The sequence below is a fragment of the Mesoplodon mirus genome (genome assembly GCF_964341445.2).
Source record: "Mesoplodon mirus genome assembly, chromosome: 6".
Taxonomy (NCBI): domain Eukaryota; kingdom Metazoa; phylum Chordata; class Mammalia; order Artiodactyla; family Ziphiidae; genus Mesoplodon; species Mesoplodon mirus.
The window spans coordinates 8,480,445-8,505,845 of record NC_138982.1 but is presented as its reverse complement, the minus strand read 5'-3'; the positions used below and the strand labels follow the sequence as shown (position 1 = coordinate 8,505,845).

Sequence of the window (25,401 nt, the reverse complement as noted above, 5' to 3'; positions counted from 1 at the left end):
TTTTGGATTTACTCTTGGAAATGTGTACAGTCAGATGTTGTTCAGAAGAAGCTTGCTGTCCTCCATGAGATGATTTCTGAGGGAACATGAGACTTAGTTTTTTTGGAGAAGTTATTTCTGTTTTTCTTTTGCTTAAGGCTCTCATTTCTGAATCTACTTCCTTTCAAGTTACATTCTTATTATCACCCTGTATCAATGGATTTATTTCCAGTCATGGTGAAGGATTATGCCAGAAAAGAAATACTACAACATATAGGGAAATAATTTATTATAATTACTGTTCCCAGATTATGTTGGAATACTTGATTACAGGTAACAGAAACCAGCTTGGGCTACCTTAAACAAAAAGGGAATTTATTATAAAGATACCGGATGTCTCAAGGAATTCAAGAGGAGGAATTTAGTGGGTCCTCAGAAAGATCTGGGTCCAGAAACTTGAAATCTACCAGGAATCGAAGCAGTATTTGGTTTCCATTTGTCATCTCTATTTGTTTCTGTGCATTGGCTTCATTACTCTGTGTCTCTCTGCAAATCATCTTCCTCAGTTCTCAGTCAGCATCTTGATCTACTTGTTACAGTACCAGCCTATTCAGAGAGAGAGAGAGAGAGAGAGAGAGAGGGAGAGGGGTGAAGGAAATGGGGGCAGGCAGCCTGACAAATCCTGTCTGCCTGTGTCAGCTCTAATTTCAGACTCCTTGGGAAGGACCTCTGGCATTACTCCAGCCTGATATCTGCTAGTAGTTTGGATAATTGTGACCAGAGGCAAGTGTTACGTTGTATAAAAAGATCTTGTGAGCCAGACAGTTCCAGATACTACCCATTATACATTTAAAGAAGAGCATCAAAAACAAACAAACAAACAAAAAACAGCCCCAAACCAAAAAAACACCCTGATTACTTATCTCTATTTTCCCATTATTGACCTTGCTTTTAACACACATGGGTAGCTATAAGCAGATATAGACTTTGGTTCATTATCATCTAATTAATTTTTTAGCATAAATTATCAGGAGTAGTGTGCCTTAAAAAATTTTTTTTCATTGGGGTACATTTGTTTTACAGTGTTGTGTTAGTTTCTGCTGTACAGTGAAGTGGTGTTGAGTTCCCTGTGCTATACAGCGGGTTCTCATTAGTTATCTGTCTTATACATATTAGTGTATATATGTCAATCCCAATCTTCCAGTTCCAGCTTTCCCCCCTTGGTGTCCATACGTTTGTTCTCTACATCTGTGTCTCTATTTCTGCCTTGCAAACTGGTCCATCTGTACCATTTTTCTAGATTCCACATATCTGGGTTAATATATGATATTTGTTTTTCACTTTCTGTCTTACTCTGTATGACAGTCTCTAGGTCCATCCACGTCTCTACAACTGACCCAATTTCATTTCGTTCATGTGGTATATGTACCACATCTTCTTTATCCATTAAGAGTAGTCTGTTTTAACCTATGGCTCTTGTATATATTCGTTTAAGTGCTGTCTGGGGAAAAGAAGAAGCAAAGTTTTAGTCTGTATTGGGAATTTTCTTCCAGGATATTTCCCGGATTTTCTCTCCTCTAGAAAAAAGAGAATGTAAAAGTTATCCTGAGCAACAAGATGGTTAACATTCAACTAGCGAGTATATTTTGGCTTAAAAATGTACCTTAAATCTTCCTAGCCATATGTACAGTTTGCTATATTAAAAGTTGTTTCCCTAAAGTAACAAAGCATTTGAACCAGTGGTAACTATTCTCCCATTATTTCGTTTGTATATTTGGAAGTAATCAAAGAGTATGCAAACAGTTTCTCTTTCTGCTACAGCAACGTAGGGGGAAAGGGCTACGTCATGAGCTGACCTTCTTCTGATTCTCTGGAGTTGGGGACATGGAGAGGTCAGGCCTCAGACTGGGCTGAAGCATGTGGGAAAGAATTGAAATAGGCTAAACATCTAATCAAGTTCACTAGCCATTCTGCAATAGATAAGAACATTTTTGTGACTTCTAATATATTTTGTCGAGGTACTTACTGGAAGGCTCATACCAGTTTACAATGCCATGAACAACTCATTCTCATCGCCCCCCTCCCCATCTCTCTCCAACAAATAGATGTGTCTGACATTGTTCCGGGCTCCTACCTTCTTGGGGTTTATAGTGTAGTGAGAGAAGATGGTAAATATATAATGTCAGGTAACGATAACTGTTACGAAGAAAAATAAAACAGGGTAAGAGGAGAGAAAGTGACAGCGATGAGGGAGATCTCTTTCAACGAGGTGTTCAGAAGAGTCCTCTTTAAGGAAATGATGTTTAGACAGAAGAATGCTCTTCAGTCTCAGTGCAAGAAGAAGGAGCCAGCCATGTGAGTATCTGGGGAAAGAGCATTCCAGGTAGAGGCAGGAGAAAGTGAGGTTGTTCAAAGAGCAGCAAAGGACCAGTTGATAAGACGGAACAGAGTAATTAAGCCGGGGAGAGTGGGAGGATCCAGGTCATGGGGAGCCTCAAACACTGGGGTGAGCAGCGTGTGTTTTAAATGTCAGTGGGGAGCTGTTGGAGGTTTTGAGGATGGTTTCATGTCCTGACTTAGCATTTTCAAAAGCTTGTTCTGGCTGCTGAGTGAATAGACTGAAGAGGGGCATAGTAGAAGTGGGGAACTCATTTGGTACTTGTCCCAGTAGTTCAGACATCAGAGTATGGTGACTTGAGCTGGGGTCGTGATATTAGAGATGGGAAAAGTGGTTGAATCTAGGATGTATTTGAAGGGACAGCCACCAGGACTTATTGAGTAATTAGGATATGGGGACAGGGAAGAAGTTAAAGATTTCTCAGCATTCGGCTTGTGTAACTGGGTAAGTGCCTTTGCGGTTTAATGAGAAGAGGAACCCCTGGGCAAGTACAGGATTTTGTGGCAAACTCAAAAATTGTTTTGAATATATTAAAGTCGAGGGACATGAAAACATCCAGGTGGAGATATTGACCAGGCAGTTAATATAATGATTAATAATGACTCCGGAGCTCAGGGGAAAGCTTGGGGCTGGATATAAAAATTTTGGAGTCATTTCATATTAGATTGATTATTTTAAAGCAGTATGATTCCATGAGATTATATAGTTCATGCGTGGCTAGAGAATACGTAAGGACCAAGGTCTGAACGCAGGGAATCTCCAACAGTTGGGGAGGAGGAGAGGCAGCAAAGGACACTGAAGGAATGGACAAGGAAGGAAAGAACGTTACCCTGATGATGTGGACGCCAAGTGAAGACAGTGTTTCAGGAAGGGGGGGGAGTGATAATTGTGTCACAGGCCGCTGAAAAGTGACTCTTACATATAGAAGAGATTTCCCAGGTTTTATGGGAGCCTTTTTTTTTTTTTTTTTTTTTTGCGGTACGCGGGCCTCTCACTGTTGTGGCCTCTCCCGTTGCGGAGCACAGGCTCCGGACGCGCAGGCTCAGCAGCCATGGCTCACAGGCCCAGCTGCTCCGCGGCATGTGGGATCTTCCCGGACCGGGGCTCGAACCCGTGTCCCCTGCATCGGCAGGCGGACTCTCCACCACTGCGCCACTAGGGAAGCCCTATGGAAGCATTATTAAACATATGTTCAAATAGTTGCATCTTCAGTTTCTGTTTCTCATTTTGCATTTCTCTTATGAGAACAGTTTTTTGTGAAACGTTAGTTTTGCCTCAGCCATGCCATCCTAGGTCTCTTATGGTTGCAGGTATTAGAAAACCCTATTCAGAATCACTTAAGGCAAAACGTGGAATGTGTTGATTGGCATAACTGAAAAGTCTGGAGTACTCTGGCTTCAAATACAACCGGGTTCAGGGAAATGATGGGCGTCAGGGCTCTGCCCCCCTGTTCCAACTCTTGGCTCTATATGGTGGCATAATAGCCTACATTGGCCTCATAATGCTTATCTCAGAGGAAGAGAGGGAACTTTTCTTTTTTAGCATTTATATTTCAAATTCCATGGAGGAGCTTTGGTTGACTCTGCTTGGCCCACACACTTAGACAAGTAGAGAAGGAAGTAGGGTACCATAATGGGTTTGCTGCTTCACTGTGCGTCATGCATGGGTCCACTCCTATTGTCATAGCACATTTGAGGCTCTAAGATGAACAGCCCTACCAGAACTGCATGGAATGTGGGATGTTTCATTTTGCAAAAGGAAGTTCTGCAGAGCTGGCAATATATTCATTGTATCTGGGATAAAATTGTTATCAGGTAGTGTCTAGTATCCAGTGATACTCTTCTAGACCAAAAATGGAGATGTGTTCTCACTTAAGTTCACTTAGTATACAATAAAGAATTTGAAAGATAATTTGAGGTGTAATTTTTTGCCTTGTCAAAGAATCTTTTAACAATATGTAAGCCATAATACTCATTACAGAAAAATTAGAAAGTACAGATAAAGAAAAGAAACTAGCCTAGAGATTATCAGCAAAATTCTGCCTAAGAACACATCTGGTATATACATATATACCAAAATCTATGTATATATTTTTTTTAATAAAAATGAGGCCAGACTGTTTTGTAACCTACTATTTAGCTTAGTCTCTATGATGGAAACCTTTTCTTGTCTTGATAACTCTATAACGTTTTAAATGGCTCTTTTATGTTATCTATTCTATGGGCATTACACTAGTTTCCTAATATTAGCCGTTATTTCCATTTTTTCTCTTTTTTAAACTTTTTGTTTATTTTTGTTTACTCATTGGATTATTTCCATGAAACAAAAGTCTTATGAAATTACTGGCCCAAAGAGTATGTACTTTTTGGACTCTTGATTCATATTGCTAAATTGCATTTCAGAAAGATTACACCAATTTACGTATTCACCAGTGGTGTATGAGAGTGCCATTTCCCTTTATTTTCTTTCTCATCTTGGTCAATCTAATCAGCAAAAAAAATGGTATGTAATTTACTACATTTCTCTAATTGCTAGTTAGGTCAAATTGGTATTCTCTGTGTTTATCAGTCATTTGTGTCTCTCTTATGAATTGTCTAGGTCAGTGTTGAAGTAGTAAAGCCATTGCCCTTTGAATTAACGACCCAAACTTGAATATTGCTTTGCCATTAACAAACATGTTCACATAATTATTTAATTTGGTCTAAAGAGCTGTCTGAGTTTGTTGTACACATGTGTATGGTCATCCTCATTTTGCAGTGACTGTTCCAAGAACCCCTTGCTTGTGAATGAATGGTAGAGCTGAACCTTGATCACAGACCATCTCGCTTTGAATCTTTCAGTTATATCAATCTGAAATGTTAAAGATCAGTGAAATTATAATGCTGTTATTGGGGAATATCGTTTGACTTAACATTTGGGCTTTGGATATTTTTTATTCAGTAGACATTTAGTGACTGCTTACAGTATGCAACACGGTGTTTGAATATCCTGATAGAAAACTTTTCTCAGGATCTTATTAGATGAAAAATTTTACATAAAATTAGTTTACTTTTTTCTGTTGATCTGAGAAACATTATATAGAAAGATCCTTTTTAAATAGACAGAATAAAGAAAGAATAGCTAATATTTTTAAATGCCTTTCCTACCCAACTTTTTCTACTTGCAAATCTACTTTTTCTTTGAATCTTTAAGCTATGCAGTGTTTATGAAAGCAGAAATTAATACATTTTTGAAGTTTTAATTAAATAAATTTTAGTAGTATTTATTTAAGCTCTGAATACAAACACCTCCCCTCCATCCTTGAGACCAAAATTACACACACTATTGATTTACAATTGACTTTTATCTTTTTGGGGTATAACCTGTTGTTCACTAAGGTGCAGGTGTACAGCTGCTTAAAACGTTTCCAAATGCGTTTGCTACTTCACTTAGAAGTAGCAAACGTTGAACAGTAACAGCAGGTGTTTAAATGTAACAGTAATCCAGTAACTGAACTCTCGACTGTGAGTATGTGGTTTTGGTTGAGGTTTTTGCCGTTATCTTTGTATAATAACAAAAAGGTATAAACTGATACTTTTGAAGTTATTGTAATACATGTATTAAATAATCACATTGTATTAAGCATGGAATATATTAAAGGCTGTCTTTGCCTTCTTTGCTTTCTGTTTACAGCAGGGCACCAACAGAAATTTCGCCTTTCCCTTTTTTTGTAGTAGAAGAGCTTAAAAAGGAGAGGCATGTTAGTGACGCCACAGTAAACTCTCGGCATTTACAAATTGAACGCTTAACGTTAGTATTTGTGAGCAACCCTGGAAATCCACGCGGTGGTATTTTGTTGGAAATTGTGTTGCAAAAGGTTTACTTTACTTCTAATAGAATACTTACGAGAAGCTAGACAGGATTAAGGATCTGCACCATTATCTACATAGAATTAAGAGGCTATGTTTTAGATGCCTCTGTCTTCAGCTGCTTCCATAAAAATTTAATATTAGATGCCAGACATAGGTTTGCATCAGAATTACTTACCTATGATGTGAGCGATATGTAGAAATATTTCTGGTAGCGTCTCTTGAAAAAAAGAAATAGCTATTAGTAGAACATCTGAATTCCCAAATAATGAAATAATTAGTTCTTATATTATGAAATTATAAAGTATCAAATAAGTGGTTTTGAAGAATATACAGTGTTAAAGCAGTGGATAGTTTAAAAACATAAAGCAAGTACACAGATATAAACTTACAGAGCTCTGTGTGCCTAAAAATCCTTTCAGTGTGTTAGTACTTTGAGAGGATGTTTGGCGTACCAAATTAGCATGGATGTTTCAAGGTTACAAATCTACAAGGATTAAAACAATAATACAGTAGTAATAGTAGAACCATTTATTGAATACTTGCTTTGTGACAAGTTTTTAAAAATAGAGGGTTTTTTCCTGCTGGCTCTATCTATAATGAAATTTTAAAACTCCGCTTGATGATACTTCCATATTCAGCTTATGATTCCAAGTAGTCCAGTAGACATCACATTAAAAGAAATATATTGTCTAAAGGAGAACTTATAAACACACTTGCTTTAGGTAGTCCCTCAAGTATCTTACAAACAGTAATGAACATTAAAATGGATTGAGCACTTTGTGCCAAGCCCTGTGCTTTACATGAATTCTTTTTCTTAATCTTTCTAACAACCTGAATTGGTAAGCACCTTCAGCGGCCTCTAATTTATGGACGAGGAGACCGAGGTATAGAGAGCTTGTGTGACTTGACCACAGCCATACACATAGTGGGCTTGATGAACTGCAGGATGAACCCAAGGCCGGTGGACCTCATGTCTGCGTTGTGGTATTAATGGTCTTTATTTGGTCCATTACATGTCATAATGTTTAAAAGCATTATATGCAGTGATTGTGAACAGTAAAAATTAAGGGCAGCAATGAGGGTGGAATTTTGGTATATCTTTTGGCAACTTCATGGTTGCCAGATTACTTGCTTTCAAAAAAACCGTCAGTAAAATCTGTAGATCTCACATCTGCTCATAAGTAACATTACTTCATTAATTTTTATCTTGATCTGGACAGTGCATTATTTTTCCCATTTCAAGCAAAATGACAATGTTTTAATCCAGCTCCTATAGTTGATATCATTAACTCATCTATATGTGACAATGTATAATATTTGATATGGACCTCTGGTGGAAGGTTATTAATAATAGCTTATTAAGTGATCACATATTATTTAAGATCCTATGTATAATTTTTTAAACTATTTTATTCAGGTTGGTTTGACTTCTACAAATGCAGAATTAAGAGGATTTATAGATCAGAATCTCAGTCCAACAAAAGGTAAGGACAGTTGAATAAACATTTTCTGCATTGAGCTAGTTTTATTGCATTTGTTTTATAAAATAAGCAGTTAGATGAAGAATTACTTTATGTATAATAATTATATAATATTACTGTGTTATCATATTCCAAAGAACTTCTATCATATAAAAGTCAGTTACCTCTGGGGGGGGGAGAGAGAGAGAGAGAGAGTGTGTGTGTGTGTGTGTGTGTTTTGAGAGACCCTATTTGCTAGTGGTTTAACTTGTAAGGAATACAGTAGAACGAATGAATATATATGTAATTCCTTTGTGTAATAGATGGTTTACTGGGGGAATGCTTATATCAGAAATCTGATCCATCCATATAAGAATTTGTGCAGGACACTTGTCAGTATCTTTCACTATGTATCTTTCAACAGTATCTTTTAGTATGTAGAAATAACATCTGAAATCTTAATGGTTGAAATTATATGTTGTTTGGGATTGGCTTCAGAATAATCCAGTGAGGGAAGAAGAGTAAAGTGAGTGGAATTATAGATAAAACAGAATTCTCTGTGAGTTGGTTAATGGTTTAAGCTGGGTGATGGTTATACGGGGTTTCATTATTCTTTTCTCTCTTCCTTTGTATATGTTTAAATTTTTCCATTATACATATACAAAGGTAAAAACAAAACTGTCTACTGTTACAATACAGATAGCTATGAGAGAAACATCAGCTTCCTCAAAGGCTTTATGCCTGAGGTGGGCTATGTATGTCTAAGGTGGAGAGAAGGCTAGAGAAATCTGTATTTCAGTATAAAAATTGCTAGCTTAAGAGTAGAAATGGTCTGTAGAAGTATTCTAAGAATTTAATGTATTATGAAGCAATGAAAGAGATACTTGAAGCCTTGATGCTTGTCATTTTTTCCCCAATTTTTTTTATTGTGGTAAAACACACATAACATAAAGTTTACCACTTTAACCATTTTTAAGTGTACAGTTTGGTGGCATTTAATAAGTACATTCATATTGTGCAACCATCACCACCATTCATATCCGTAACTCTTCATCTTGCAAAACTAAAATTCTACACCCATTAAACAACAATTCCCTATTTTCTCCTCCTCCTTTAAACCTCTGGCAAGAGCCATTCTACTTTCTGTATCTATGATTTTCACTACTCTACGTACCTCATATAAGTAGAATTATACAGTATTTGTCTTTTTGTGACTGGCTTATTTTGCTTAGTGTCCTCAAGTTTCATCCATGTGGTAGCATATGGCCGAATTCCCTTCCTTTTTAAGGCTGAATACCATTCCATTTTAAGTATGTACCACATTTTGCTTATCCATTCATCCATCAGTGGACACGTGGGTTGCTTCCATATTTTAGCTATTGTGAGTGATGCTGCTGTGAACTGGGAGTACAGATATCTTTTTGAGACCCTGCTTTTAGTTCTTTCGGATATATTCCTAGAAGCGGAATTGCTGGGTCATATGTCATATAGGTCAAATAACAGAATTATTTTTAATTTTTTGAGAAATTGCCATTTCGATTTTTATAGCAGCCGTACCATTTTACATTCCCATCAACAGTGCACAAGGGTTCCAGTTTCTTCACATTCTTGCCAACACTTAACTTATTGTAGCCATCGTTATCGGTGTGAAGTGATATCTTATTGTGGTTTTGATTTGCATTTCCCTAATGACTAGTAATATTGCGCGTATTTTCACGTGCTTATTTGCTATTCATATATCTTCTTTGAAGAAATGTCTACTCACGTCGTTTACCCATTTTTGAATTGGGTTATTTGTTTTTTGTTGTTGAGTTCTAGAAGTTTTTATACGTTCTGGATATTAATTCCTTATGAGAGAAATGATTTGCAGAAATTCTCTCCCATTCATCAGGTTGTCTTTTTGCTTTCTTGATAGTATCCTTTGATGTGCAAAACTTCTTTGTTTTTTTTTTTTTGTTTTTTTTTTTCTTTTTGCGGTACGCGGGCCTCTCACTGTTGTGGCCTCTCCCGTTGCGGAGCACAGGCTCCGGATGCGCAGGCCCAGCATCCATGGCTCACGGGCCCAGCCGCTCTGTGGCATATGGGATCCTCCCAGACCGGGGCACGAACCCGTGTCCCCTGCCTCGGCAGGCGGACTCTCAACCACTGCGCCACCAGGGAAGCCCACTTCTTTGTTTTGATGACGTCCAGTTAACCTGTGTTTTCTACTATTGCCTGTGCTTTTGGCGTCATTTCCATTTAATGGTTGCCAAACCTAGTGTAATGAAAAGTTTCTCCAATGTGTTCTTCCGAGAATTTTAAAGTTTTAGCTCTTAGGTTTAGGTCTTTGATCCATTTTGAGTTAATTTTTGTATATGATACAAAGTCAGGGTCAAACTGACATAAGGATATCCAGTTTTCCCAGTACCATTTGTCGAAAAGACTGTCCTTTGACCATTGAATGGTCTTAGTACCCCTGTCAGAAATCTGCTGGCCATATATGTGAGGATTTATTTCTGGACTTTTTATTCTATTCCATTGGTCTATATGTCTGTCCATATGTCAATACCATAATGTTTTAATTACTGTAGTTTTGTAGTATGTTTCAAAGTCAAAAAGTGTGAATCCTACTTTATTCTTCTTCGAGATTGTTCTGACTATTTAGGATCTCTTGCAATTCCGCATGAATTTGAAGATAACATTTTCCATTTCTGTGGAAAAAGCTGTTAGATTTTATTTTTTTTATTTATTTATGTATTTATTGTGGTATGCGGGCCTCTCACTGTTGTGGCCTCTCCTGTTGAGGAGCGTAGGCTCCGGACGTGCAGGCTCAGTGGCCATGGCTCACGGGCCCAGCCACTCTGCAGCACGTGGGATCTTCCCGGACCGAGGCACGAACCCGTGTCCCCTGCATCAGCAGGCGGACTCTCAACCACTGTGCCACCAGGGAAGCCCAGATTTTTTTTTTTAATTTATTTATTTATTCATTAATTTTTGGCGGCATTGGGTCTTCGCTGCTGCACGCAGGCTTTCTCTAGTTGCAGTGAGCGGGGGCTACTCTTTGTTGCGGGGCGCAGGCTTCTCATTGTGGTGGCTTCTCTTGTTGCAGAGCACAGGCTCTAGGTGCGCGGGCTTCAGTAGTTGTGGCACACGGGCTTCAGTAGTTGTGGCTCACAGGCTCTAGAGCACAGGCTCAGTAGTTGTGGAGCATGGGCTTAGTTGCTCCGCGGCATGTGGGATCTTCCTGGACCAGGGCTCGAACCCGTGTCCCCTGCATTGGCAGGCGGATTCTTAACGACTGCACCACCAGGGAAGCCCAGGCTGTTAGATTTTTGATAGAGATTGCATTGGATCTCTAAATCACTTCGGTTTTATTGACATCTTAACAATGCTATGTCTTCTTATTTATGAACATATTCAACTTGTCTAAGTGGTCTTTAATTTTACCATTTCTTTTTGAAGTCATAAAAATGTTCTGGAAATAGTGGTTGTAGCTATACAACCTTGTGTATATACTGGAAATCAGTGAATTTTGGGGTATGTGAATTATACCTTGATTTAAACAAAAAACATTTTCTTCAACTTAGTCTCTACTTCCAGCCCTCATTTGTTCTCCCCATCATTATCAGACTTCTTGGAAGAAGCTATACACTTACAGTCCCATTCGCAGCTTTCATTCACTTCTCTGCCCAATGTCATCTGGCTTTTGACTCCATTAATCCATTGAAACTGCCCTTGATTTTGTCTTTTTTTGTTTTCGGTTTATCAGCTTTTGGCACAGTTAATGTGCCCCCCACCCTTTAAAAATAACCTTTTCATTTTAGAACAGCTTTAGGTTTATAGAGAAATCACAGAAATAGTACAGAGAGATCTCATAATCCCCTCACTGGGTTTCCCTACTGTTAACATCCTACATTATTCTAGTACAGATTTTATAATTAATGAGCCAGTATTGATACATTATAATGAATAGAAGTTCATACTTTATTCAGACTTCCTTAGTTTGTAGGTAATGTCCTTTTTCTGTTCCAGGAGAGCATTCCGGATACCACATTACACTTCATGATCATGCATCCTTTGCTTCTTTGGGCTGTGACAGTATCTCAGACTCTCCATGTTTTTAATAACTTGACAGTTTTGAGGTGTACTGGTTAGGTATTTTGTAGAATGTCCCTGAATTGGGATTTTTCTTATTGTTTTTCTCATACTTATTATTATTATTATTATTTTTTTGCGGTACACGGGCCTCTCACTGTTGTGGCCTCTCCTGTTGCGGAGCACAGGCTCCGGACACGCAGGCTCAGTGGCCATGGCTCACGGGCCCAGCTGCTCCGCGGCATGTGGGATCTTCCCAGACCGGGGCACGAACCCGTGTCCCCTGCATCGGCAGGTGGACTCTCAACCACTGCGCCACCAGGGAAGCCCAAGTTTTTCTCATACTTAGATTGGGGTTATAGGTTTTTGAGAGAAAGACCACAGAGATAAAGGGCCATTTTCATCACAACATATTAAGGGTATCAACATGACTTATCATTATTGGTGTGAAACTTGGTCACTTGGCTGATGTAGTGTTTGTCATGTTTCTCTACTGTAAAGGCACTCTCCACCCCTTCCCCCTTTCCATACCATAGTCTTTGGAAGGAAGTCATTATGTGGAGCCCACACTTGAGGAGTGGAGAGTTTGCTCCACTTCTTTGAGTATCTACATGATTTGTTTGGAATTCTTCCACCCTAGATTTGTCTCTTCTCCTCCATTTATTTATTTATTTAGTTAGTTAATTCTTTTTTTTTTTTACATCTTTATTGGAGTATAATTGCTTTACAATGGTGTGTTAGTTTCTGCTTTATAACACAGTGAATCAGTTATACGTACACATATGTTCCCATATCTCTTCCCTCTAATTCTTTCTTTATACCAGTATGGACTCATGGATATTTAGTGTATAGTCTGGGTCATAGTCCAATACTACTTCAGCTTTTTTGCTCAAATTGTTAGGATTGTGGCCATTGGGAGCATTCAGTTGCTTTTCTGTGTCCCTTTGACATATTTCCTGCCCATTCCTCAGATCAGCCATTTTCCAAAAGAGTCCTGATTCCTTTTTATAGAGAATGTTGTTAGAAATCAAGGTCTTGGTGCTAAGCGAGCTCATCGTTACTGGGGTGGTGTCTTTCTTTTTGAATCACTGTTTTTCTTTGTGTCTGTGATACCACACTTTTTAAGTCTTAGAGGAAGCAGTACAGTGTAGCGGTTAAGAACAGGGGCTCTGGAGGATGAGGGTGTAATCTTGGTTGCACTCCTTATACTCCACCAAATGTGTAAATCTGAGCAAGGTGATCTCTCTAAGCCAAAATGTCCAGATTTGTAACGATGCAGATAATAATGGTAAATTGCTCATAGGGTATGTAAGGCTTAAACGAGGTAGTGCGTGTAAATCACTTAGTGCAACACCTAGCACATAGTAAGCATTCATTAAGTGCTAACTCCTTTTCCTCTTGTTAATATTTTCATCTTCGTTTTGGCCATTCCCTTCAGTCTGCTCTCCTAGCTCTTCTTTTGTTTGTCTTCTAAATGTTAGTGTTCCATGGGGTGTTTGTCTTAGTTTTTTTTCCTCACCTTGTACATTTTCCCTAGGCAATTTCATCTATTCTCACTGCTTTTACTTTGTATATGGTTGATTCTCAAATCTGTACCTCCGGCCCAAACCTTTGTCTTGAGTTTTTGTGTATATATATATATATATATATATATATATATATATATATATATAATAATTATATATATATATATATATTTTTTTTTTTTTTTAAAGAAGATGTTGGGGGTAGGAGTTTTTATTAATTTATTTATTTTTGCTGTGTTGCGTCTTCATTTCTGTGCGAGGGCTTTCTCTAGTTGTGGCGAGCGGGGGCCACTCTTCATCGTGGTGCGCGGGCCTCTCACTATCGCAGCCTCTCTTGTTGCGGAGCACAGGCTCCAGACGCGCAGGCTCAGTAGTTGTGGCTCACAGGCCTAGTTGCTCCGCGGCACGTGGGATCCTCCCAGACCAGGGCTCGAACCTGTGTTCCCTGCATCAGCAGGCAGATTCTCAACCACTGCGCCACCAGGGAAGCCCCTTGAGTTTTTGTACATTTAACTGCTTATGGGACGCCTTCATTTGAATTACTTACATGCATCTCAGACTCAATCTGTCCATAATTAAAGTGATTATTTCACCCTCTCAAAACCTACTTTTCCCTTTTCTTTATCTCACTGGATAGTACAGTAGTACCTTTCACCCTCTGCCCAAACCAGAAACTGAAGCATCATCTTTGACTCCTTTTTTGACCTCTCTACTCCCAGTCAAATCACTTACAAGACTTGTTGATTCCAGCTAAATATCTCAGTTCTCCCCACCCACTTTCTCTATTCCATTGCTATTATCTTAGTTCAGACTACTATAAACTATTTCCTGGATTACTGTAGCTATCTTACTTGCTTTGAGATTTTATTTCTTTCTATTTCATTCACTGTACTATAGCTACATACTTTTTCTCAAACACAAATCTGAACAAGTCTTCCCAAGTTAAAAAAACATTTTTTGTTCCTTATTGCCCTCAAGATAAAGTCCAAACTCCAGTTTAAAAGATCCTTCATGATATGGTTCTTGCTTTCATCTTTAGCCTTATCTCAGACATTTATGCTTATGCCACACTGAACTACATTCCCTCTGTCTGCCCCTCTTCTCCCTGCCCTCCTCTCTCTCTCCCTCCCTCTCTCTCTCTCTCTCTCTCTCTCTCTCTCTCTCTCTCTCTCTCGCTCTCTCTCTCTCGCTCTCTCTCTTCTCTGTACCTATAATGCCATACCTCTCTGACAGCATCCTCACTTCACTCCTGATAGATATACATTTCACCTGGCTAATTTCTGTTCATTCCTAGCATCTAAGTTTAGGTCTTACACCCACTTGGCCCATAAGCCTCTAATACTCTCTGCTTATCCCAATTGCAGTATTTATCACACTGGACTTTAATTTTACTGATTTACTTATTGGTCCCCACCTGACTCCATGAAGTCAGAGACTTTTTTATCTTATTCATCACTGTTTCTGTAGAATAGATATTTCAAAGTAACTATTCCATAGTAGCTGTCCCAAACTGGAACTTTGTTGAAAGACTGTGTGTCTTTCCTTCTACCTATAATTCCCTTGGCCACTGGGCAAATTCCTATTTATGCTTTAAAATCTAGCTGAGCACGAATTCCTCTGTACCTCCTTGTTACTGAGCCTCCTTTGTGTTAACCTTTGGACCCTGTACATACTTTGTGATTGTCCTTATCACATTATATTGTGTTTCTTTATAAGATTGTCCTTTCTTTTTTTACTAGACTCTGAGCTCTTTAAGGGCAGGGTCTTTTTTTTATATATATAAATTTATTTATGTTTTATTTATTTTATTTTTGGCTGCATTGGGTACTCGTTGCTGTGTGCGGGCTTTCTCTAGTTGTGGCGAGCATGGACTCTTGTTGCTGAGCACGGGCTCTAGGCGCACATGCTTCAGTAGTTGCAGCATGTGGGCTCAGCAGTTGTGGCTCATGGGCTTAGTTGCTCCGCAGCATGTGGGATCTTCTTGGACCAGGGCTCGAACCCGTGTCCCCTGCACTGGCAGACGGATTCTTAACGATTGTACCACCAGGGAAGCCCAGGGTCTTTTTCCATATTTTTGTCTTTAGAGTCTAGCTTGGCATCTCATGCAGTTATATATATTCAGTAAATTTTTAAAAGCTTATTTTTATTGAAATATAGTTAATTTACAACATTGTGTTAGTTTCTGGTGTACATCAAAGTGATTCAGTTATACATATAAATATATTCTTTTTCATATTATTTTCCATTATAGGTTATTACAAGATATTGAATATAGTTCCCAGTGCTATACAGTAGGACCTTGTTGTTTATCTATTTTATATATAGTAGTTTGTATCTGCTAATCCCAAACTCCTAATTTATCCCTCCCCTCCCTTCCCTTTTGCATACTAAATACTGAACTGCAAGAGCTTGATTTGCCATAGCATTTCCAGACTTTTAATGAAAATATTTATTTATCTAACCTTTGAGAAATGTATAAAGAAGGAACTTGCCTTGAATGCTTTTTCAAACAAAGTGTTAAGGTATTCAGTGAGGAAGGTTTCTGAGCCTTTTGTCTTAGGGCATCTATCTAAGAGTTGGAGGTCTAAAAGTTACATAATTAATTAAAATAAGAACAAGCCTGAAGATGATTTTATTCTGCCATAACCAGACGAGTAGCAGGGGATTCGGAAGCAGTTGAGCATTCGTATATCCTTGTCATAAATCATGTAATTGTGTATTTTTTTTTTTTACTTTATTATAAATTTATTTATTTATTCATTTTTGGCTGTGTTGGGTCTTCGTTGCTGCACTTGGGCTTTCTCTAGTTGCGGCGAGCGGGGGCTACTCTTTGTGGCGGTGTGTGGGCTTCTCATTGTGGTGGCTTCTCTTATTGTGGAGCATGGGCTCTAGATGTGTGGGCTTCAGTAGTTGTGGCTCTTGGGTTCAGTAGTTGTGGCTCTCGGGTTCAGTAGTTGTGGCTCGTGGGCTCAGTAGTTGTGGCTCACGGGCTCCAGAGCGCAGGCTCAGTAGTTGTGGCACATGGGCTTAGTTGCTCCGCAGCATGTGGGATCTTCCCAGACCAGTGATCGAACCCATGTCCCCTGCATTGGCAAACAGATTCTTAACCACTGCACCACCAGGGAAGCCCTGTATTATTTTTTTAAATGAAAGAAAAAGATACTGTAACTCAGGGCTTCATTATCTCTAGTGTTGAAATCCCAGCAGAACTTTTGTTGAAGATCAGGGATTCCTTCATTATCTGAGAGGTACATGCTGTTTCTTGGGCTATATCTTTGGGTGGTTCTGGCATGTGAAAGAGGCCATATTTGCCTGTAAGGTGTATGCATTTCTCGGGCAGCTGCTGTGGGCTGAATTGCTTGTGTCCCTGCAGGTAGATGAGCCCTGCCGTGTATCTTCCTCTTGCTCCTTTGTGTCCTCAGCAGAGCTAGCACCTTGCCAGCTCCTTCACTGCTTGCACATCAGATTGAAAATATGTGTATCTTTTACTCACTGCCAGTTCTGCACTGTCCAAGAGATTGCAGTAGCCTACAGCTATGGAACTGACAACCTACTAAAAGGAATGCAGCAACTCAAAAGAGGGAATATCCCTGGATAATCAGATTCCTCCTATGGAGGCAGAACTAATGGAAAGGTAAGAGAGAGCATGACGGGAAGAAAGAAGAATGGAACTCTCAAGAGGATACAGTTGGAACACCGAGAAAGTTGTTTTGGAACGAAAAATATATTCACAAGTCTTGAATCTAAGGAAGATTAAAAACAAAAAAATGGCCAAAGATGTACCATGAGCAAAACAATATTGATACTAAATAAATATACTAACAGCCTCAAGCTATTAAAGGGACAAAGAGAAATACTGTATTGTGATGAAAGGAACAATCTACCCAACAATCCAGTTTTTAGGAAATGGGCAAAACTTACGAATAAACAGTTCACAGAAAAATATTAATGGTTCTTAACACAGATAAAAAGGCACTCTACCTCATTCACAAACCATACGTAATTTAAAATTACACTTGAGTACCATTTTTCACTCTATAAGGCTGGCGAGTATTAAGAAGTTTGATAAAACACTGTTGTCAAGGGTGTTGGATAATGTGCTCTCTTATACTGCTGGTGGGAGCATAACCTTTATGGGAAGCAATTTCACAGCATTTATTTATTTAACATTCACATTTCCTTTGACCAAGCGGTCCCAATTAATAGCAAAATATTGGCAACAGTGTAAATCCATCAGTAAGATCTGGCTAAATAAATTATGTTCAATACATATAATGGAGTACTATGCAGATGTACAATTGGGAGTGAGAAAGCTATGTACAAGTATGGAATGATCTACAAAGACACATTATTAAGTTAACAAAAGAAAAGTGCAGAACAATGTGCCGAATAACCATGTGTTTAAAAAGAAGAGACATAACAAACACAGGGGGCTTCCCTGGTGGCGCAGTGGTTGGGAGTCCACCTGCCGATGCAGGGGACACGGGTTCGTGCCCCGGTCCGGGAGGATCCCACATGCCGCGGAGCGGCTGGGCCTGTGAGCCATGGCCGCTCGGCCTGCGCGTTCAGAGCCTGTGCTCCGCAACGGGAGAGGCCACAGCAGTGAGAGGCCCGCATACCGCAAAACAAACAAACAAACAAACAAACACAGGTATCATGTTTCTTGTAAGGATACACAAAGACTTGACATTCCTTATCTGGTAGTTAGAGAAACAGTATCTTTCACAGAGAAGTTTTAATCTTAATGAAGTCCAACATTAAAGCCTCATTTTTTTTTTTTCATGGATCACACTTTTTGGGTTGTATCTATAAAGTCATTACCACACTGAAGGTCAGTTAGATTTTTCTCTTATTTTTCTTCTAGGAGTTTTACAGTTCACATTTAGGTCTGTGCTCCATTTTTTTTTTTTTTTTTTCGGGTCCCTCACTGCTGTGGCCTCTCCCGTTGCGCAGCACAGGCTCCGGCTGCGCAGGCTCAGCGGCCATGGCTCACAGGCCCAGCCGCTCTGCGGCATGTGGGATCTTCCCGGACCGGGGCACGAACCCGCGTCCCCTGCATCGGCAGGCAGACTCTGAACCACTGCGCCACCAGGGAAGCCCCTGTGCTCCATTTTGAGTTAATTTTGTGACAGGTGTAAAGTGTGTGTCTAATTCTTTTTTTTTTTTTTTCTGCATGTGGATGTCTGGTTGGTTCATCCTCATTTGTTGAAAAGACTGTCCTTTCTCCATTGAATTGCCTTTGCTCCTTTGTCAAAGTCTAGTTGAAAGTATTTGTGTAAGTCTTTTTCTGGGCTCTCTATTCTATTCCACGGATCTATTTCCTTGTTTTTTTTTGCTGATACCACACTGCCTTGATGACTGTGAGTCTTGAGGTTGGGTGGTATCAGTCCTCCAACTTTTCTTCTTCAATATTGCGTTGGCTATTCTGGGTCTTTTGCCTCTCCGTGTAAACTTTAGAGTCAGTTTGTTGATATCTACAAAATAACTTGCTGGGATTTTGATTGAGATTGCATTGACTCTGTACATCAGTGGGAATAACTGACATCTTAACAATATTAATTCTTCTGTGCATAAATGTGGACTTCTCTCTCCATTAATTAGATCTCTGATTTCTTTCATCACAATTTGGTCGTTTTCCACATATAGATCTTATACATATTTATTGGATATATCCTTAAGTATTTCATTTTTTGGTGCTAATGTAGATGGCCTTGTGTTCTTAGTTTCAAACTCCAATTATTTATTGTTGGTATATAAGAAAGCAGTTGACTTTTATTTATTAACCTCGTATCCTGCAACCTTGCTATAATCATGTATTAGTTCAGGATTTTTTTTTTTTTGTAAATGATATTTTTGTTATTGGTGGTGTCTTTTTTTCTTCTTTTTTCTTTTTTTGGCCATGCTGCATGGCATGTGGGATGTGGGGTCTTAGTTCCCTAACCAGGGAGCAAACCTGTGCCCCTTGCCGTGGAAGTATGGAGTCTTAACCACTGGACTGCCAGGGAAGTCCCTGTAAATGGTATTTTTAATTTCAATATCCAGTTGTTCTTTGTGAGTATGTAGACACACAGTTGGTTTTTGTATTTTTTGTAGCCTGCTCCCTTGTGAAACTTATTTCTAGTAATTCTTTTGTAGATTTTTTAGGATTTTCCTTATATACTCTCACGTCATCTGTAAATAAAAAGTTTAACTTTTCCTTTCCAATTTGTATTTCTTTTTCTTTCCTAATGTCACTGATTAGGACTTCAAGTTCAAGGTTGAGTAGAAATGGAGAGAACAGAAATCCTTTCCTTGTTCCTGATCTTAGGAGGAAAGTATTAACTCTTTTATTATTAGGTATGATGTTAGCTGGTAGAGTTTTCATAGCCACCCAGCATCTGGTTGAGTAAGTTTCCCTTCTAAGTTTTCTGAGTGTTTTGATAATGAATGGTGGATTTTGGTAAATGTTTTTTTTCTGCACCTGTTGCAGTGATTATATATGGTGGGAGTAATTTTAGCCCATGAATATGGTGAGCTACATTGATTGATTTTTACATGTCACAAAAACTTTGGATTCCTTGCATAAACAGCATTTAATTTTTTAAAAAATTAATTAATTAATTATTTTTTTTGGCTGCGTTGGGTCTTCGTTGCTGTGCGTGGGCTTTATCTAGTTGTGGCAAGTGGGGACTACTCTGTTGCGGTGCGTGGGCTTCTTATTGTGGTGGCTTCTCTTGTTCCAGAGCACGGGCTCTAGTCGCGCAAGCTTCTGTGGTGCACAGGCTCAGTAGTTGTGGCACATGGGCTTAGTTGCTCTGTGGCATGTGGGATCTTCCCGGACCAGGGCTTGAACCTGTGTCCCCTGCATTGGCAGGTGGATTCTTAACCGCTGCGCCACCAGGGAAGCCTAACACCACTTAATTTTGAGAGGAACTTATGAGTTCTCCATTTGGAGAGTATTGTTGATTAGAGCCTGTTTTGTACTATTTTTAATCCCTTATAATCTAGAGATGATTCTGGAATCCCTGTGTAACAGCAGGGAACCAGTTGAGGTTAGACAGAGTACATATGTTTATAGTGGAACCAATTGTTCAGGTTTTGTAATGTTTTTTAAAAAGATCTTCACAGCCTGGAAACAGAAATAAAAGAAAGCATTTTGTGGGTAAGGCAGTAGGAAGAGAAGGAATTCAGAGTTTTCCCAAAAGCGTTGCTGGAATGGCTCCTTATAGGGGCCATATGAATGCATGTCTGCTAAGAAGGGAATGTGAGAACTTACCTTTCTTGATGAGAAAAAGTTTAAAAGGAGCTGGAAAGGTGAAAGGGTAAAGAACTGGTGTTAGAGATTATTTCAGTCCTCAAAATCTTAAAAAGAGAGTAGCTTGTATATTTTGGAGTTATGTGTTTCATTAAAAAGGCTGCTAACATTTGCCCCATTTTTTAAAAAATATTACTTAACAAATTTAAGTCCTCAAATATCTAGTAAGCTTTGTTTTATATTTCTTTGAACAGTAAGTATAAGCGACATTTGGTTGCTATTTCCATGAAAATTCTCTGGCAGGCTTCTAAATCTGAGGTCATGTTAGGGTAAGTTTGGCCTCTCTTGCTGTGTGAGGCTTACTAAGAGATTGTATTTTAATAACCACAGTGAATGGTTCTGGCTTTGCCTTTTGAATCTGAATTTGTTTTCAGGATATTTAAAAATATCTTAATGATCTGATAATAGACTAACCCATTCCACAAGTAGTTTTATCGACCTGTTCAATCCAGTAGCTTGCTTTTCCTGTAGGACCCGTGCCATCTGATCTTTTTCTCTTTTGTATTTTTCTGATCTTTTTTTCTTTTGTGTTTATCTACAAGATAAGTTTTATTTAAATAATCATGTTTAGTTTACCATACTACATAATTAAATACTAAAATTAAATAAGAATTATCTTTTAGAAATAAAAGTTAAGTTCCTGATTTAAAACAAAAAATAAAGGAAAAATTAAAATGTTTTTAAATAGACTGTGCTTACTCATCTTTTATCTTCCTGTTAACTGCTTTTGCAATGTATGTTGTGGTTAGGTAGAATTACATAACTTTGTTCTGTGTTTTGATTGCATGTTGTAGATTTATAAATAATTTTGATGACAGTATGTTGTACCTGAGACCAAATAAAATGAGTTTTTTTCCCCATTTTTTTTTTTTTTTTTTTTTTTTTTTTGCGGTATGCGGGCCTCTCACTGTTGTGGCCTCCCCCGTCGCGGAGCACAGGTTCCAGACGTGCAGGCTCAACAGCCATGGCTCACGGGCCCAGCCGCTCTGCGGTATGTGGGATCCTCCCGGACCGGGACACGAACCCGTGTCCCCTGCATCGGCAGATGGACTCCCAACCACTGTGCCACCAGGGAAGCCCTCCCCATTTTTTAATATACATTTTTATTCTCTATTCTGATCATTAATATAAATTGCTTTATTATAGAGTGTGGCATGATGACACCTATTTTTAATATCTTGAAGTAACTAGTCACTATTTCTTATGAAAGGATGATAAATGGATATTATTCTTTTTGGAGGAAAAGATATCTGCACTCTTGTTTCTGTAGTATTTCAAAGTTCATTTTCAGTGAATCAGCTTGTAACTTAGTTGGCAGAGTAGAATACTGTTAATGTTAAAAGGTCCTTCTTTATGTGATTTCTTATTTGCTAGGTAGTTGGAAAATGGAGTTGATCTAATTGCCTGTTTTTATTTCCTATTCCTATATGGCTCACTGTCTTCTAGAAGAAAACTTTTCCACACCTTTAACTTAGCTAGCCATCTTGCTTACTATTGGTAACAACTATTGGTACTGGTTAATTTCAAACCCACAGCACCAAGGGAAGACGATAATTTTGATTGTCAATTGGAATTTAGTTCTAAAATCAACTTCTTAAATGTTTTCTTTTTTTGAATTTCCTCATTTAAATTTATCTTGTTTATGACCAACATAAAATTTGCATGAGTTGCCAAATCTAAAAGCAAAATATCAAAAATCATGCCTTAAAGTTGTTTAACAGCTTTGTTGCCAACACAGTGTTTTGGCAATTTAAATTGCAAATGTTATTTAGGAAAGATTAAATTGCCTCTTCTGAATTTAAGCTGGTTTCTCCTCTTCTTTATAAATTACATAGTAAATAAAAATGGTAGCTATGTCTTTAAAAAATACTAAATAGGAAAACTATTAAAAGTTGCTAAAATTTTACTAACTATATTTCTTTAGGAGTTTCTTATTCATTCTAATGAAAACACATTGTATTTTGCTTCATGTTGTAAAGTAAGTTTGATATATTTGAAAAGGCTCAGGTTTTGGAATCACTGAAGCAGAGCTTCAGATTTCAACTTTGCTACTTATTAGATCTACAATTGATAACATCGAAAATATACTAAATCTCTCTGTCTGATTTTCACGTATGTGCTTTGGTGATTGTAATACCTACCTTGGAGGGATTATATTTTCTCATTTAACTCTCATGTGTAAAGCTTTATGCATAATACTTAGCATGTAGTGGGTGCTCAATAAAATATTAATTCCCTTCTCCTTTACTTCCTTCATTGTTCCATTGATATTTGAGCCTTTCCTTATCATTGTATCAATTATGTAGAAAATGTCTGCAAGTTGCTGGTTAAATTACTGAAAAAGACCAGCCTGAATACATTTAATTACAAGCTGTATTTTGAAGTAAAAGGAAATTGCTATCAGGATTTACTGGTAATACAAATTACTTCTTTCATTTTCTGCCTGTGAAACTAATTAAATCCAATTTTTTGCATATCTCAGAATAAGCTAGGAACTGTTTTGTCATCCCTTTCTTCAGTGACATCCTTTACATCCCCTTTAGTGAGTCCATTTGGGACCCATTAAAGTGTGACGAGTAGCATGACTGACACTGCAGACATGTAAATCACAAATCTAAAAGAAGTGGAACAGAAGATGAAAACATATATCTAACACAAAGGCCCTCAGTCTCTCAGATGAGCAAAGTAGCAATTAGAATAATAGTTTCTAAAAATTATTTATCTTTTTTCCATTCCCTGATTAATAAAGGTGATGTTTTCTTAGTATGCCTGGAGGTTTAGAGTGCTTTAGTCCAGTAGTTCTTAAGTTTTAGCAAGCAACAGAATCACCTGGAGGGCGTCTCATAAAGATTGACTCCAGAGTTTCTGATTCAGTAGGTCTGGGGTGGGGGTCTGAGAATTCATATTTCTAACAAATTCCTAGGTGAAGCTGATATTGCTAGCCCTGGACCACACTTGGAGAATTACTACTCTAAGGGTATGTAGAAGAAGTGGGGATTAAGCAAAAGGTAGAATCAGACTGACTTTTCTGCCTAAGATTTTTCACTCAGTTCAGAAAACTTTCCAGTACCTTCTATGTGTCTCGTACTGCGGTATCATCAAGCCTCACGTCTTAGACTTTCAAACCACAGATTTTTGCTTTACGAAAGGACTCTACTGCCTAAGGAGCACTTCTAAAAGAAAAGACGAGTGAAGAAAGGAGGATAGGCTATCCATTTTGTTGCTTTTTCAAACCTCTGTCCTCATGTTATAGCAATATTTTATCTTTTGCTAATTTTAATGCAAAAACATTGGCTCTTGTAATTCTATCTCTAGGTATCTCTCCTAAGGAAGTAAATTTTGACATAATTAATATAGACAAAGACAGAGATATTTATCATAGCATTGTTTGTAAATAGCAAAAAGGTAGCTCACACACAGAAGTATATTACTAGGTGATTTTTTTTAAAGGGCTTCAAATACTTGGCTGTCTATCTATCTATCTATCTATCTATCTATCTATTTATTTATTTATTTATGGCTGTGTTGGGTCTGCGTTTCTGTACGAGGGCTTTCTCTAGTTGTGGCAAGCGGGGGCCACTCTTCATCGTGATGCGCAGGCCTCTCTCTATCGCGGCCTCTCTTGTTGTGGAGCACAGGCTCCAGATGCGCAGGCTCAGTAGTTGTGGCTCACTGGCCTAGTTGATCCGCGGCATGTGGGATCTTCCCAGACCAGGGCTCGAACCCGTGTCCCCTGCATTAGCAGGCAGATTCTCAACCACTGTGCCAGCAGGGAACCCCACTAGGTGATTTTAAAGTAAATTGTGTTTGTATGTGTATGATAGCTAAATTTGTAGTCATATTTTGCTTATGAAGAAAAACATTTTGAAAATAGAAAATGCTTAATACACATAATTATTTTATGTAGGTATGTTTTGCTATAATTTAACCTCACATTTAAGTAAAATTGTATGTGTTCTATGTTCTTAACTATGTGACATTTATAGAAAAATGAGGAAATACATCAAATTACAGGTATCTTTTAGAACATGAGATTATGATTGATTGGTACTATATATTTTCTGCATTTTGTAATGTATCCAGAATGGGGTATTTACTTTTGTAATGAAAATATTCATGTCGTATATTTACATATATATATATATATATGTATATAAAGTTTTAGTTGAAATATATAGAGAAAAGTACAAATATAGGTGTACAGTTCAGTGAAATTTCACAAACCAGCACTCGAAACTAGAAGCAAAATACCAGCACCCCAGAAGCATGCTTTGTGTTCCCCTTGAAGGCTAAGTGCTGTCTTGACCTCTAACAGGATAGACTATTTTTGTCTGTTTTGGTGCTTTACATATGGAATCATGCAGCATTTATTCTTTGTGACTTGCTCAACATGTTTGTGAGATTCATCCACATTGTATGTAGTTGTAGTTGATCTTTTCTCATTTCTATGTAATATTCCACTGTGTGACTAAACCATAATTTATTTATTCATTCTAATGCAATTGGGCATTTGGGTAGTTTTCAGTTTGGGGATATTACAATTAGTGATCTCACAATATAATTTTAAAATACCGAGTCTGTCAAGTGTATTTTTGTAATTGAATTTTATTTTCCTATTACCTTATATTATAATTGAAGTTATGTTCTCATACGAAAATTCTTCAGTAGAATGAGTTTAAAGTTTTTGGCAAAGGCAGATAAGTTGATAGACTGTTGGCAGTTGTAATCAGGAACATTACTAGACTCAATATTTTTAAAGCACTTACACAGATTTTAAAATATTTGTTTTTGATTTAATTAATTTTTTTATACAGCAGGT

General features: G+C 38.1%; 1 protein-coding gene across 5 annotated transcripts in view; it reads left to right on the top strand.

Moving 5' to 3' along the window:
* Window positions 1-25,401, top strand: part of TFDP2 (transcription factor Dp-2) — a 177,396-nt gene that overhangs the window by 44,953 nt on the left and 107,042 nt on the right. For 3 of the 5 annotated variants that reach the window (XM_082624410.1, XM_082624409.1, XM_082624408.1), the window contains exon 3: window positions 7,646-7,712. The exons of the other annotated variants lie outside the window; for them this stretch is intronic. In XM_082624410.1, coding sequence (XP_082480536.1) covers window positions 7,646-7,712 — 67 coding nt within the window. The remainder of the gene's footprint in view (window positions 1-7,645; window positions 7,713-25,401) is intronic. 5 annotated transcript variants of the gene reach the window in all.